General features: G+C 38.6%; 1 protein-coding gene across 1 annotated transcript in view; it reads left to right on the top strand.

Moving 5' to 3' along the window:
* Positions 1 to 17093, top strand: part of LOC101650201 (vacuolar protein sorting-associated protein 13C-like) — a 125410-nt gene that overhangs the window by 28955 nt on the left and 79362 nt on the right. The window contains exons 6-9 of the mRNA XM_045294948.1: positions 5087 to 5149; positions 12000 to 12065; positions 12343 to 12452; positions 17062 to 17085. Of these exons, the coding sequence (XP_045150883.1) occupies positions 5087 to 5149; positions 12000 to 12065; positions 12343 to 12452; positions 17062 to 17085 (263 nt within the window). The remainder of the gene's footprint in view (positions 1 to 5086; positions 5150 to 11999; positions 12066 to 12342; positions 12453 to 17061; positions 17086 to 17093) is intronic.

Here is a 17093-nt window from a genome sequence, read left to right as displayed (position 1 = left end):
TCAAAGTACAGTTATAAGTTAACTCAAACGTATGGATTATGAATATGTTAATTACTCACATTTCAGAATTATTTTTCCCCCCAGTGATGGTTTTGTCTCTCTGCCAGTTTGATGTGCCTATTTTCCTTAAGCAAATGAAACCATTCAAACCGCTGTCACAGAGTGGACTCTGACTCAGAATGACCCTCTAGGACAGAGTAGAACGGCCCCTTAGGGTTTCCAAGGCTGTAAAACCCGTGGCAGCAGACGCCATGGCTTTCTTGCAGCAGTGCTGATGGGTTTGAACCCCTGATCTTTCGGTTGGCAGCAGAGTGCTGTAAGCTCCATCCCACCATGGCTCCTTCTTCCTGGCCAGTCTTTTGTACATGCTACTTCATGCAGGTTTTCCCAGTTCCCGAGTTTTTGCAGGCCTGTTTGTTTGGATCAGTGTTGAACAGGTTCTTTGTGTGCATTTTTACCTGTCTCTTTGTAAGAACATGTGAGGATGTGGTGCTGTAATTCTGTTTTATCAAACCAAGCCAAACCAAACTTGGTGCTGTCCAGTCAGTTCCAACTCATGGTGAGACCCGCCTGTCACAGAGTAGAACTGTTCCCGGGGACTTTATTTTGGCTTTAATCTCTAGCCTTTCTCTCTTGCTGCGTGGCTCACCCACCAGCCTTCCTTCCATTTAGTCGTCGAGGACAAGCTGTTCACACCATCCAGGGGCCCTTTTATTGTATACGATATGTTTAAAAACGTGATTCCTCAGGATTCAACATTCTAACATCCCGCCTTGTTTTAAAAATTAAATACATGTGTACATATGTGTATTTTTGTTTCTGCATTTATATTTGGTCATAAATTGTGGTAGACATTATTTTTAAAGCAGTTTTGATTTTATAGCAAAATTGTGCACACAGTAGAGAGGATTCCCACAGGCCTCCTTTGCCTGCTGTGCATGCTTTCTCCTCCCATTGCCATCTTGCCCTGTAGCATTTCTGCAATAGATGAATCACTGTTGTCTTACTAAGGAGAGTCCATAGCTTACACATGAAGGTTCATTCATTATGTGTTGCCAACCTGTAGACTTTGACAAATGAAACATACTGTGCACCCACTTGCATTTAATTTTGTTTTTTATATGCAAGCAAATTTGATTATTGTTTTGATTTGCTTTATGAAGGAAGAACCAAGGATAAGGCGGTAAAGCGTAGTCTACAGTCTCATGAAGTGAAAGGCTTTTCCAAACCTTCTTATTTCTCTCTCTCTCCCTTTTACGAGAAATCTAATCCCGTAGCTAACTAACTGAGCTACGAGAGTTATTAGTATAAGGAAGTGCATGTATTTTCTATGATGAAGGAAGAAGATGCCAGAAATACTAAGGTGAATGCCACAATTATTGGGTCTTTAAAAAAATATATTGCAATTACTTAATTAGCAATGAAAAAGTATACTTAGGCATAAGAAGACTTCAATTTTTGATGTAAACTGCTGACATTTAAATGAATCATTAAGAAATCTTTTAAAATAGCTTCTCCATTAAAATTCTTTAACAATGAGTCTAATTCCTATTGCTCCAAATGCTTTCTCCTTTGTTAAGTGAGAGATTCTTTTATGAAATGTTACCCAAATCCTTAAAATGCAGAGGTTACCATAGTGAAAGAAGTGAAAAAAGCCTAGAACATTTCCCCTTTCATTTTTCACACCAGTGTGTTTTACATTTTTGCTGAAGTGTAGGAGTATATATTTTCATGAAAACAAGTTTATTTGCATTCTTTTTGTGTTTCAGACAAAGCAAGCAAAGAATGGTTTTGTTTTATAACAACATGTTTTTCTCAATTTCGGCCATTAGAAGCTATGTATAAATCCTCACCCAACCCCTCAAAACCAAACCTACCGCTGTTCTCGTTCACAGTGACCATCTCTAAAAGGTTTCTGAGGCTGTAAACAATGTTTATTTACTTATTTATTTTAGATGGAAGTAACTTGTGATAGCTTAAAAAATATTTTCGTGGTTTCAGTTAAGTGTAAGAAAAGACATGTTGAATACTCTCTCCAGTTGTAGTTGTTCATAGTTTGATTGGCAAAATTTATCACATGTAAAATGATAACCTGCTATACATTTTGAACTTGGCACCTATAAAACTTTCTTTTCTGGGTCCGTAGTGCCTAGAAAACAGGTCTGTGGATCTGGTAGAGAAACTATTAAGGGTGACTTGATTTATTTGTATCGGTGTATGCTGTGAGTGCCTGCAGTACTAATATTGTGTAATTAGGACTGTGGGCCCCATATGTTTTGTTGTTGTTGTTAGGCGCTACCACGTTGGTGACAACTCCAAGTGACTCTTGGCACAACAGACTAAAACAGCCTCACAGCTGTTCTTATTTTTTAGCGCATTGTTACAGCCATGGATTACATCGGAGCTTCTTATAATATACTTTAAATATTGCTATATAGAACTAAATCAAAGAAAGTGAAACTCAGTTGTCACATTATTAAGATTTTTAAAATTCTGAGTATATAAGAGCTGCATTCAAGAATGGAAAAGAATGACTATTTTTCTTTAATTGTTAAGAAGTACCAGTTTCACATATAATGTTTCCACATAAATAACATATATTTGCATACACCTTGCATAGCACATAAGAGACTAATGCCTAAAATGATTGGAGTTTGCCAAAAAACCCCAACACAGCACATGTGTTACATAAAGATGTGTCATATTTAATTATTTTGACTTCATATACATACTCTTCTAGTTTCTGTGAATGTAGATCATACCTTGTAAGTCATTATTCAAGTGAATAAAAAGACAGCCCTCCCTTTTAGATGTTTCACACTGTACCAGTATTAATTAAAGAACAATTGGCATACTTAAATTTTCACATTTACTATTATTTCTCACTTCTGGATTGTAAAGGCACTGTCTCACATGGTGTTTCAATGGCCATGAGCTTATGGAAGTCGGTTGTCAACCCTTTCTCCTGAGGCCTTGCCAGATAGATTTGAACTGCCCCGTGTTTCAGTTAGTAGCTGGATGCAAACCGTTTGCATCATCCAGGGACTCTAAGAGTGGTAACAAGGGGAAGTGATTCAATCCTAATCTATAGATGATAAAAATGAAGACAAATCTTCACGATGAACTGTTTTGAAAAACTATTTTTACTTACATCATTTCATAAAATACAGTGTTGCGCATTATCAGGTAGAACATAAGAAAATTTAAACATTACTGAGCACTTTTCTGGAAAGCTTGCTTAACTGTAAAAATAAATTCTTTGGTATTTAAAATTTTTTATTTCTAGTGGAATGAATTTAGCTTCCTAGAAAGTATATCACAAAGGGAGTTATTAAATTGCCAGGGAGGCTGAAATATACCAAAGTGCTAATAGATTCTTTATTTTAAATGTTAATTTTTATCTGCACACTTAAAAATCCAATGTTTTTGCCAAGAAGACTTATGGTAAAAATGATAGGCCCCCGCCCCCCCTTTCCACTGTTTTGTCAGACCCATTCCTTAGAAGGGTCCTTATTTGGTAAATATTAACATTCTGTCATTATCTTCATTATCTAATGTATCAATTTAAGGCAGCAGCTAAGACTTCCTGTGAAGTGACCAAGGAATTTACCTCTCTTACTACCTGTATCTCATGGTTCAAGACAAATCATGATTATTTCTAGTTTCAAACCAAGCCAAACCGGGCTTGTTGCTGTGGGTTGGACTCCGCCTCCTGGCTGCACTGCGTCTGTCAGAGTGGAACTGACCCCACAGGGTTCCAGTGGCTGTAATCCTATGCCAGGAGGTTGCCAGGCCTTTCTTCTGAGTGCTGGCGGATAGATTTCAGTTGCTAACTTTTCAGTTAGTAGTTGAATGCAAACCGTTTGCACCTCCCAGGGACCCTTTTTTCAGTATTACGACAATAGAAATATTGTTCATAGCATAGGTCAAGTGATTTTTTGAGTATATGAGTATGATTATATATCTCCCTATACCACTGTTTGTTTTTTAATGTGTATATACTTAAACATTTTTTTGCTTCATTTTCTATGTAAACATATCTTTAATTCTTTTCACATGCTACGTGCATGTCGTTACGAATGCTGTTTTCCAGTTATTCAAATGCATCAGATAATCTTATCAGTTCTCTTTTCCTTCCCCTCTCCCTTGAAAATCTCCCACGGAACTGGTTGGCTTTTCCACCAACTGGTCTTTACGGCTCTTCTGTGTTCACTCTGTTCTGGGCCCCTCGCCTCGTCCTTAATTTATCCCTAATTTAGCGGGAGCACAACTACTAGCTTGGTGAGGAGACATGTGAGGGGAGAGAAAACTGGATTTAATTTTTGAAATCCTTTCAAGTCTGAGCAAATCTGTTTTCACAGGTATTTCATTTGGGGATAGAGTGATAGGTTAGAAATTAGAATTTTGAAGACAATTTGCCAGGCATGCTGCATGTGACTTACCGCATTACCAGTCACAACTCTATGATGTAGATACTATTATTGCTCCTGGTTTACAATCGAGGAAGCTGAAAATTTACACTTTGTCCCAGGCTACTCAGAAAGTGGTAGAGCTAAACTTTCAACTCACTTTGGAAGTGGAGTATGGTGTTAGCTGGTCATCAGCAACAAGAATGGGTACAAAAGACTAAGACGGTGTAGCTGAAGGGAACAAATTACAGTGATGCTGAAGAAGGTTTTTTTAGTTTACCCTAAAATTTGTGTCAAATATCTCAGTAATGCTGAAATGGACAAATTTGGAGCAAAAGGAGAACCAAAAAAGGGTGTACTCCGGCCCTGTCAGAAAACGTGTCCAGTGATCCAATGAGACAGCTGCCATATTTGATTATTTTCTGCCTCACTTTGTTACTTTTAAGTTATTATAACTTTTAGTTATTGAAATTTTTAATTTAATATTATGAAAATAGAAGTTCTGTGTTGAGAGGGTTGAAATGGGGGTCACAGTGTTGTTTTCTTCTAACTAATTTCTGTGGTTACCTTACATGATTTCTAATTCTTTGAATGACATGTAAGCATATTTTACATGTGAAATTAAAGGTACCTTTTAAATGTTTTGCATTTTGTATATTGCTGCCATGCGGATGCAGGCGCGCATTCAGGGGAGTTCATATATGGCTTGGAAAACTTTGTTTACAAGGACATCAGGCCTGGTGGGTATGCATGGTTAATTATATTCAGCTGTATTTAAATATATATTCTTATGAATGTTTATGCTTGTAATGAAGCTCATTTGGCCGGGGTGCATCATTTGAGACCATGGAAATGTAATACACCATGTTTCCCTTGCCATTATTTCCTTTACCTACCTTCACCAGCCATTTAATTATTACCTCATACCTGACTGTGTCCTTGTGCAAGCAGTCTGCTCGATGCTAGGTGTTGGTGGGGTAAAACAGACATGATCCACTGCCCTTGTGAAGTTCACAGTTTTACTTTTAGATGACCTGATCTGGGCCGCCTCTTTGGCTTTCATTTTGCAGTATAATACAGGGATCTCTCAATTAAGCGATTTCTCGTTATAACAGTGGTTTCAAACTTTCAAGAAAACCCAACGATGAAGTCGAGGAACTTTCTAAAGTGAGCCTTCCTTCTGCACCCTAGTGGGCGAGGGTTCTCAGCTCCTGAGCGTGTTGTGGTCATCTCACTTCCTCTCCGATGGGCTTCACCCTGTAACAGCCCTCGAGACACTTGCAGACTCCTGCCCTGCATGGAATATTGAGAACGGAAACTTAGCAACAGGCAAATGTAAAAGGCTTCTGGTATATACTAGGGAATTTACCAAGTAAATTTGAATAACATTTTCCTGTGTCTAGATTGTAACTAGTCTTTATTTTATGTTACTGTCCAGCTTTTTCTTCTAACTTAGTCACAATTAAAATTTGTTTTGATTAAATGGCAAGCAGGCACTGTCCCTTGCCACTTAAGCAGTAAGCATTCTGCTTGAAATGATTTTTGCCACTAGAAACTTGTGCTACAGTCAATTCTATTGTGACAAATGAAAGAAGAATGTGCACGCTAAATTTCATACACACTATCAAGTGAAGTTACTTTGTACCCAGTTTCCCTTTTAACATCTCTGTCTCTTTAGTAAGTGGCTGACTCTGCAGTTATTTTGTTTAAGGTGAGAGGTAACATGGAGACACTCGTGGCTCATTATTCATGTTTATGAGCTGTACATTACCTGCAGCCTGCCAGTGGCAGTGTTTTCTGAGCCACCAAGAGTATCCTGTTTCCAAGAGACGTGTATAAGACCCAATGAACTCTTCAGGTAGCTAACAAAATCATTGCACAGCATCATTTAAAAAAACAGGGATTGTTTTGAAGGGAAACAGTGTCGAATCAGAGTGGTCTGTCTTAAAAAAGTAGTTTGAAGACTGGAGGAAAACAGCAGCAGCAAAGGGGAGCTGATAGCCAGAGTCCAAGGAGAAAGAACATCTTCTGATATTGACTAGTGGCATTGTACAATACTGCTTGATCTCATTGAACTATGGACTGTTATACTATCTGTAAGAGCTCCCAACAAAATGATAAAAAACTGAAAATATTTATATGTAACGGGAAAAAACAAAACATTAACCCACTAGACCCAGGATGTCAGTGATTCACAAATGAGATTAGTTGATTTTGTTGATAACATCTTCAGTTAATTGGTAGAGCTTAATATATAATTCATGATCATGTGCTTTCTCAGTTTCTAAGCGTCTGTTCACTCCTCTGTGGTTGTCGGCATTCTTTTCTCTAGAGCAGTAGTTCTCAGAATGTCAAAGTTATGTTCAAATCAACCGAAGGCAGTGTGCTGTTTCACCAGTGATACAAAAGCAGCGGTGGTAAAATCGCACACGTTAAGTCCTTGTAACCTTTGCCACAGTAAAACGAAAAAAACATTAAATCCATTTCACTTAAGAATGCCTTTAATGAAGAAGTGAAGCGTTAGCTGGATGAACAGCAGCTCTTCAGTACCTGTCTGTAACAGTCCGCGTGACCACACAGGAGAACCTGTGAAGCACGTGCACTGTCTGGATGAGCAGTACTTGTGCAATTGAGCTCGCAGCTCAATAAGCTGACTCCTCTTTAAAACCCATGTTTACTTGAAAGAAGACCTGACAGACCATTAGATGTGGGTGTTTGATGGGTATTTTAAGAAACAACTTTAGAAGCAAACAAGTAGTAACTGACAGTATTTGTTGCCAATAGTAAAATTTAGCTTCTGAGTGAAAGTTAGAATTTTGGGAAACTTGTATTACAGCTTCTCGGTTTTAAAGGCTTTTGGTAAGACAGGTGGTGATATTAACAAATATAATTTTTGATAATAAATAATGAAATAAATAAATATTTAAAAGATCTTTCCCCCTCCCCTGTCCCCTAGAAGATCTTAATAAGTCAGTAAACTAGCATTTCCAAACAACCAATGTATGATGCTGAAAAAAAAAAAAGCATGTTAAAAAAAAAGAAAAGGTCCATCTAAAGTGCTAGGTGGACCAATTGATGTTGATGCTATAAGAATGAAAAATGCACCGACGTGGTTTCGCTCCAGGAAGTAACTAACCTTTAAGAAACTACTACTCTCAAATTTCAATTCGGAATTAATGTCCACAATTACACACAAAAGCAATAAAAATACTCTTCCCGTTTCCGATTACATTATTTCTAGTAAGATTTAATTTTCTTCTTTTACTTCTTTTGAGACAATGTATCCAAACAGATGGAAGGTAGCAGATATGGTGATCCCTGTCTTCCAATAAGCCAGACATTAAAGAGATTGATACAAATATAAAACCATGACACTCTTCCCATCTAAACTTAGTGTTCAGAAAATACCTTACGTAATTATTTGTAATGTTATAATGTAATAGTTTTTGTTATTTCAAAATATTTTAAGCCCTTTGAACTGTTTGTTAACTCAATATATTTATTTAAAACATTTTATCAATTTTGATTTCCATTATGATAACTATTAATAGTGGGAACCCATATAAGTTAAAAAGACCATTAGGGCCTTTAATTGTTGAATGTGTAAAGGGACCCCGAAACCAAAAATTTTTGAGAATTACTTTAGAGAATGATTGAGACTCATAAATTATTGTCCTTCAGATTCATTGAAAACTTTCTCAAAAGAGCTGTCTAGCACTCTGGTTACATTTTTAAAAGGGAAGTGCAAATTGATGGCAAGGGAAGGGTATGTAATGAATGCCTAGTGGGGTTCAATCAAGTGCAGTGTATCAGAGAAGAATTACTGAGAGCTGAATGGAGGGTGAGCATGATAGTGGGATAGGAGGCAAGTGAAAGGAAATAGAGGAAAGAAGTAGGAGGCAAAAGCTATTTGTAGAGGTATAGCTATAGGCATATATATGTAAATATACTAATTTATAATGAAAGGGATAGAGAACAATGTACATATAGTTACATGTTAAGTATTAAGATAGCAGACAGACTTTGGACCTCTCTCTATTGAAGGCCTCCCTCAACACAAAACACTTTGTTCTAATAACCTGGCACTCTGTGATACTCACCTTCCTAACACGATTGCTGAAGACAAAGTGGGTGTATAAGCAAATGTGAAGAGAGCGGATGGTGTCTGGCTATCAAAAGATATAGTGTCTGGGGTCTTAAAGGCTTGAAGTTAAACAAGCAGCCATCCAGCAGGGAAGCAAATAAGCCCATATAGAAGAAGCACACCAGCCTGTGTGATCGTGAGTTGTCAACGTGATCAAGTATGAGGTATCAAAAGATCCAAAACAAACAACTATATGGATGTGAAGAGTGGGGTTGAAGTGGAGACCCAAAGCCCATCTGCACACAATTGGATATCCCCCAACAGAAGGGCTATAAGAAGGGATGATTCAATCAAGTTGCAGTATAGCACCAATGAAACACGCATCATTCCTCTAGTTCCTGACTGCTTCCTCTCCCCCACTACCATGACCTAGTTCTACCTTACAAATCTGGCCAGACCAGAGTACACATATTGGTACAGATAAGAGCTTAACACATGTAATTCAGGACATATAAAACCCTCAGGTACAGTAGTGGGAGTAGCAATATCATGAGGGTAGGGGGATGGCCGGGAGGGTGATAGGGGAAGGGGGAGGTAAGAGGAACACATCACAAGGTTGGGTATGTAGCACCCACCTCCAAGAGGACAAATAACAGAAATGTGGGTGAAGGGAGACCGGACAGTGTAAGATCCGAAATAATATATAATTGATCAAGGATTCATGAGGGTAAGAGGGCTGGGGAGGGAGAGGGAAAAAGAGTATATACCAAGGGCTCAAGTGAAAATGTTTTGGAAATGATGATGCCATCCTATGTACAAGTATGCTTGATAAAATTGATGGGTGGAATGTTATAAGAGCTGTAAGAGCCCCCAATAAAATGATTTTTTAAAATCATACAAAGAAAGGACTTACAACTGAAAAAAACAACAACATCTAACATGAGATCAAAGGTAGAACATAGGGTTAGAATAAATGTGCAAACAGGGAGGTAAGAGGTTAGGCAACAAGAGCAGGTTATGGTAGACTCTAAACCCAGGCAGATGGCACACTTCTTTTTAAAATTGTTTTATTAGGGGCTTGCACAACTCTTATCACAATCCATACACACATCAGTTGTGTAAAGCGCATTTGTACATTCATTGCCCTCATCGTTCTCAAAACATTTTCTCTCCACTTAAACCCCCGGCATTAGGTCCTCATTTTTCCCCCTCCCTCCCCGCTCCCCCCTCCCTCATGAACCCTTGATAATTTATAAATTGTTATTTTGTCATATCTTTCCCTGTCCGATGTCTCCCTTCACCCACTTTTCTGTTGTCCATCCCACAGGGAGGGGGTCACATATAGTTCCTTATAATAGGTTCCCTCTTTCCAACCCACTCTCCCTCTACCCTCCCAGTTTCGCCACTCACACCACTGGTCCTGAAGGGATCATCCGCCCTGGATTCCCTGTGTTTCCAGTTCCTATCTGTACCAGTGTACATAGATGGAACACTTTCTGAAAGCTCTTCTAGCCAAATGGGGTTGCTTTCAGGGTGAGGCTGGGCTTTATTGTTTCTTTTCTAATGCTATTTCTTTGGCAATTCAGTCTTTTCCAGAATGTCTAATATACGAACAGGAAAGTATCAAGAACTATCACTGTGGCAAGAGACACTGGTATTAACAACACCCAGATTCTACCATTGCATAATTATTAAGTATTTCCTACTTGAACTTTTTTTTTTTTAATCTTGTAATCCGGTGTTGAGGCAAATTGCTTTAAAATGTCAAGGAAGAAAAAATTTTAGGATTTCAACCACACATTCTCAAATATATATAACATTGCGTTTTGATAGTTTTTATAATTTCCAAATGTAGAATTTTTGATTCTTTCATACATCTTGTGTTTTGTGGTCAAGTGTTGGAATAGTCCCTGCTCTGATGGGGCCACTCACCTAGTGGCAAGACAGCTGCAAATACTTCTGTTATACTGTAATCACTGTTTCATGGCAGTCTGTGTAAGGCACAGGGGGCGATGGCCCTGGACATGGTTGGGGAGACCGGCTTACACTGGCAGTTGTGCTGGATTTCAGATTTGAAAGAAATTTGGAAGAACTAACCCAACATTGAGAAATTACCGGTATGAAGGTATTAGTCATTAGGAAGTGTGGTTTGCTCTGGAAAGTATAAATACTATTTCTGTAATAGCAAGTGTAAGGGATTGGGGGCAGGCAATAGAATGGATTAAGGAGATAGGGGCCAGATCATATAAGGATCTTTGGATCAAACCAATTTTGATTTTATCTGAAAAATGTGGAGAGCCTTTAAAGAATTTTGAGCAAGATTACTGGTCTCTGCCTGGCAGTTAGGAAGCAGCAATCATCCGAGTACAGAAGGAAATGATGGTGAAGACTAGTGGCAGAGAGACCATATAAGACATTCTCAAGGGTTCAGATAGAGGCGATCTTTGGTGGGCAGTTGAATATGAAAATGTGAAACTTGGATAAGACAAAAGCTAGTTAATTCCAGCAGATGAGGCAGTGGCAAATGAATATATTTAAAGCTATTTTCAGTGTACAAAAAAAAAAATCTTATCCTCTGCCATTGAGTTGATACTGACTTATAACGACCCTATAGGACAGGGTAGCACTTGTGGCTTTCTGGGTCTGTAACTCTCTCTCTTTTTAAAGGAGTCTGTAACTCTTTTTTTTAATTTTTAAAATTTAAATCATTTTATTGGGGGCTCGTACAACTTATCGCAATCCATATATACATCCATTGCGTCAAGCACATTTGTACATTTGTTGCCCCCATCATTCTCAAAACATTTGCCTTCCACTTGGGCCCTTGGAATCAGCTCCTCATTTTTCCCTCTCTCTCCCCAGTTCCCCCTCCCTGAGTCTGCAACTCTGATGGGAGTAGAAAGCCCCATCTTTCTCCTGAGGACTGGCTGCTGGTTTTGAACTGCAGACCTTGTAGTTAGCAGCCCAACACATAACCACTAGGGCTTTTATTTCCATGAACAGTTGTTTGTTGGTTTGTTTCATTTTTTAGACTGTTAAGTCACTAAAGAATTTCACCTTTGAGGTGCATCAACTAGAGGAAGTCATCCGTCTGCAGCCTATCCATTCATTTCATTTGTGTTCCTGTGTCCCACCATGCTTATCAAAGCCTTCCGTTTGTTTTCTATCTATTACATTTCCAAAATTTTGGTAACATTTTGAAATTAAAGTGACACTGTATTGCTAAAAATAATAACATTTTAAAAGGGTATTCATTGCATGTGAATATTTCTTTCACCCATTTTTTTGTATACTTGTACTTGCCAAGTTATTTTTTAGCTCAAGAAGGCTATTGTTTATAACCAAGGCCCATGAGCTTGTGCTTGTGTTCAATAACAGTTTCAAATAAAATAAGAGGAAGTGTACAAAACTCTGCTGTAGGAAGAATTCTCTTGTTTTATTTTCTGTCCTCTAGTCTGCTAACTTGAATTTTATCCTTTTCTCACTAAAATGCTTCCACTGAGAAGGACGTAAACGTAAAAAGCACAAAAAACATTTTAAGAAACCTTTTAAAGGTCATGATCGCTCAAAAGGTAGGTAAAAGTAGCTTTCCTTGCCATGTGTCACTTATGCACATTGCAAATTGCTTTCTGTCTTAAAAGGTAAAATGATTGTTAGATTACATTGTTGCTTCAAAAGTCAGTTTTAAGTGGGGAATGTTTATTTAAATCTAAATACAGTAAGGTGAAACAAGAACACTAGGATAGCTTGTGATTTCCATTGGGCAGTGCTTCCTCCATCGTGTGGTCATTGCTTATGAAGTATGGGAGAATTTCAGTTCTTTAACTTGTCTTTTTCTGTTTCTTATAGATAAGCCAAAAGAAACCAAAAAGGATACGTTCTTGGAAAAACTGGCCACTCAAGTAATAAAAAATTTACAAGTGAAAATCACGGACATTCACATTAAGTATGAAGATGATGTAAGTATCTTTATTGTCTAATTTTCTAATGAAATATGTTTTATGATGTTAACTTGTGATTGCTCGCTCTCTAGAGTACTTGTAGAGTGCAGTTTTGAATCTAAGATAGGTGTTTCTCTCCCGATGAGTGCACCATCTTTTTTTGTGGTACTTTAGTTTCATTGATGATTTACGTGTAAAATATACCATAAAACCGTCTTGTGCTCCTTTCTGAAACTAATAGAGGAGATTTGGGGGTTGTATTCTATTGTGTATTTTTCCTCATGGCTCATAGTATTATAACTTTAGAGAGTAAAGTTTGTCTTCTTACTGAAAAAATGTTCTTTCTAAGAGGTGATGAAATAATCAGTGTCAATGGTAGTCAGCAGGCCACTTGACTGCTGGTCCGTTCACCAGTGTAATTGAACACCTTCAGCTGAGTTCACACATGTGGACACATACGTTTAGAAACCAGATATCATTTATAACCAAGAGTTTGGTATCAGTTGATTAAGAACTATTTTGCAGATTGATTTTAGTTAAATTGTTACAACATTTTTGAATTGAATGTATACTGTTTTCTTCTAAAGTTTGAAACATATACAAGAAGCCTTGCACCTTTTTCTTTACTTCAGAACTTAGAGTGGGAGAAATATGATCTCCTCGCGTAAAGATTTCAGCCTTGGACCCCAGGGAGTAGTTCTACTCTGCCCCATCAAGTTGCTGTGCATCAGAATCGACTCAGTGGCAGTGCGTTAAGAAGTTGGGAACATTATTCCATCTCTGCCAGATTTTAAGTTTGCATTAAAAATTTTTTAAAGTGTAGATTATATTAGAAAAGCACTGACATATTGCTTATTTTCCTTTCCTTCTAAGTCTTAAGTAGCTTACTATGCAGGGAGCACACTCGTGGCTTATTTCATCTCTGTCTTGATCTGACTATTTTTGGCGCTGTGGAGGCCTTAAACAGAATTTTTTTGACTACAGATCTAACTCATTAATTCCCTTGTTTTTAACAAGCTTAGGAAAATAAAGTGTACTTCACACATTGTGGAAGTGGGAAAATGGTGATTTATCTAGAACTACATGGTGGTATGTTGATGAATAAAAACCTCAGTGTGAACGTTAAGCCTTTATTGATGAAGTGTAATTAGAAGGAGCCCTTCTTATGGTGGTATATTGGTTAGATGTTGGGCTGACATCCATAAGGTCAGCAGTTCAAAACCACCAGCTGTTCTGCAGGAGAAAGAAGGGTGTTCTTCCATAAAGAGTTACGGTCTCAAATTCTTTTTTTTTTAAATAAAAATAAAAGGTTCATTTTGATTGATTTATTTATTTTTAAAATTATTTTATTGGGGGCTCGTACAACTCTTATCACAATCTGTACATCCATCTATTGTGTCAAGCACATTTGTTGCCTTCTACATTCTCAAAACATTTTCTTTCTACTTGAGCCCTTGGTATCAGCTCTTCATTTTCCCCCTCCCTCCCGCCCACCCACACCTCATGAACCCTTGATAATTTATAAATGATTATTATTTTATCATGTCTTACACTGACTGATGTCTCCTTTTACCCACTTTTCGGTTGTTGGTCCCCCAGATGGGTTATATGTAGATCATTGTAATCGGTTCCCCCTTTCTACTCCTACCTTCCCTTTACCCTCCTGGTATCGCTGCTCTCATTATTGGTCCTGAAGGGTTTATTTGTCCTGCATTCCCTGTGTTTCCAGATCTTATCTGTACCAGTGTACATCCTCTGGTCTAGCCAGATTTGTAAAGTAGAATTAGGATCATGATAGTGGGGGTGGGTGGGGAAGGAAGCTATAAAGAACTGGAGGAAAGTTGTATGCTTCATCAGTGCTATACTGCACTGACTGGCTTGTCTCCTCCCCACAGGCCTTCTGTAAGAGAATGTCTAGTTGCCTACAGATGGGCTTTGGGTCTCCACTCTGCACTCCCCCTCATTCACAATGATAAAATAGTTTGTTCTTTGATGCCTGATACCTGATCCCATCTATACCTCGTGATCACACAGGCTGGTGTGCTTCTTCCATGTGGGCTTTGTTGCTTCTCAGCTAGATGGCCACTGGTTTATCTTCAAGCCTTTAAGACCCCAGTTGCTATATCTTTTGATAGCCCGGCACCATCAGCTTTCTTCACCACATTTGCTTATGCACCCATTTTGTCTTCAGTGATCATCTCAGGAAGGTGAGCATCATGGAATTCCAGTTTGATAGAACAAAGTGTTCTTGCATTGAGGGAGTACTTGAGTGGAGGCCCATTGCTACCTTAATATTATGCCTATAAATAGTGCACATAGATCTATTTCGCCATCATATATAAATACATTTACATATGTACATGCCTGTATTTAGACCTCTATAAATGCCCTGTGCCTCCTAGTTCTTTCCTCTATTTCCTTTTACTTTCCTCTTGTCCCACTATCATGCTCAGCCTTCATTTGGGTTTCAGGAATTCCTCTCGGTTACATTGCCCTTGATCAAGCCCTGCCAGGCATTCTACACCCTTCTCACTATCGATTTTATATCACACGTTGTCCCCTTGTCCCTGCGTTTGTTAACACCCACTTCCTTTCCCCCCACCTCCCCTTCTCTCATGTCCCCCCCTCCCCAACCATCAGTTCGTTGTTTTCTCCTCCAGATTGTTTATCCCGCCTATCTTCTCTAGATAGACCTGCAGAGATAAAATGCACACACAAAAAAACAGAGCAAAACAAAGCAACAAAAGAAAAAACAACAACAACAACAAAAATACAATGGCAAAAAAGAAAAGAAAAGCCTGCAAATAGTTAAAGGTCTGTTAGTTGACCTTCAGGAGTGTTTTCCGGTCAAGTCTGATGGGGTGCCATGCCCTGGCCCCACAGTCTATTTTTGGTATTTCCTCAGGACTTCCTTGCTCTGTTCCCCTTGCTGTTCTGTTGCACACCTTTAGTGTTTTGCCTCTGTGTGGGTGGGGTCAGTGAGGGCTGTCATGTCTTGTAGTGAGGCTGTCCACTGTGCATTGGCTGCTCTGAGCAGGGATACCACCCTCAAGGCATGGTGGGCCAGGATGTGCTCCACTCTCTTCTTCCTCCATCATTTGCTCTTGTGTGCTCTGATCAAACATGTCCCTCTCCCTGAGCTGTAACTTTAGTGCTGACCTCTAAAGTAAATTCTTTGGGGGGCGGGGGCGGGCTGTTAATGTAGTTGGGATTGGGGCCGGCCCTTCTGGTCTCAAACTCTTAAGGGACAGTTCTGCCCTGTCTTAGGAGTTGCCATCAATTCATTGCCATGAGCCTTGAGTTTAATTAAAACAACCCTCCCACAAAAACAAAACAAACCCCCCCCCCAAATCAAAACCAAAAACAATCGAGTTACTCAGGAGTGAGATAACTCACACCAGTTATGTAGATTGATAACAGTGATGAAATATTTTTAAATATTCTGTAAGAAAATAATTCAAAAGTGCTTTAGGATCTTATTTATATCTTGCTTTTTTAAACCGAGCTGGATAATGAATAATATCAGCGTAGAAGAAGTAAGCGTCACATTGCTTAACAACTTATCATGGCAGTAGTTTATAGGTAGTACATTAAAAACTGAGGAGTTGTGTTTTAATTAATTTCTTTCTGGAGTAACTGAAGGGAAACAAAGGAAAAAGAGCCGAGGAGGCTAGTATTTATTAAACATCCTTTTAACTTTTACTTGTTTTTCCAAACAAAGCCCAAATGAAAATGTGAGTAAGGAAATAAAGGAACATTTTTCCCTCACAAATCATTGTATATCTGATAAGAATGAAAAACAAGGCTCCTAATTCCCTCGCTCTTTTCCGCTATAGCGGAACATATGTCTTCTGTTTGAGACACTCTCATGTTGCCCAGTCGTTAGTCCCTGCGGGAAGATTTGATGCCAGTATTCTCTTCCCCTCTCCCTGGTTTGCCTAGTTTTAGTCACAACCGCAAAATGCTGTTTGAATCTTAGACAGCTTCAGGATGTCTACAACCATTGCATTATACACATTTTGATTCAGTTTCAGCAGTGTGTACCAATGAATTTAAAATAAAAGAATTGAATATTAAGAATCGAAGTTTTTCCTAACAAAGCATTTAGGAAGAGTCAGGAAAAGTGAAGACTTAAAGAGACCATCCCCATGACAAGCGTGGCAACTTACATGTTTCTCAGTGGTTTGGTGGCAGTGCTATTTGAAAGTATTTTTATCTGTAACGCCTTGTTTTATTTATCTTCAAACAAAATCTCTCACGATGAACCCCAGCCCCTTCAAAAAGTTCATGAAATGAAAAGATAATGCAATTTCCCCACATACTTTCTGAAGCCCTAAGAGCATAACTGTCGTGGCTAGTTTCAGCTATCTAGAAAAGGATCCATTGAGCCGTGTTAATGGGTTGTCTCTTGTCTGAAAAGAAAAGTCTTCCACCAGGAAAATATGGTAGTAGGGTAGTGTTATACCTACAAAATCTGGGTAATTCTAGCCACAACCTCTCTTTCTTTCTATAATCTAGTTGAGTTTTGTGGCTTCGAACACACTCCCCCTGCCGCCTCGAGCACTGTGGGACATGGAGAAGTTCCTGGCAACAACATATTTTAACATCCCCTTTTCTTTTTGGGCAGGTCACCGATCCAAAGAGGCCTCTTTCATTTGG

This window comes from Echinops telfairi, unplaced genomic scaffold, assembly GCF_000313985.2.
Source record: "Echinops telfairi isolate 266 unplaced genomic scaffold, ASM31398v2 ScPeMD7_4048;HRSCAF=4782, whole genome shotgun sequence".
NCBI lineage: Eukaryota > Metazoa > Chordata > Mammalia > Afrosoricida > Tenrecidae > Echinops > Echinops telfairi.
The sequence above is the reverse complement of the archived record's forward strand: the minus strand, read 5'-3'. Positions and strand labels throughout refer to the sequence as shown.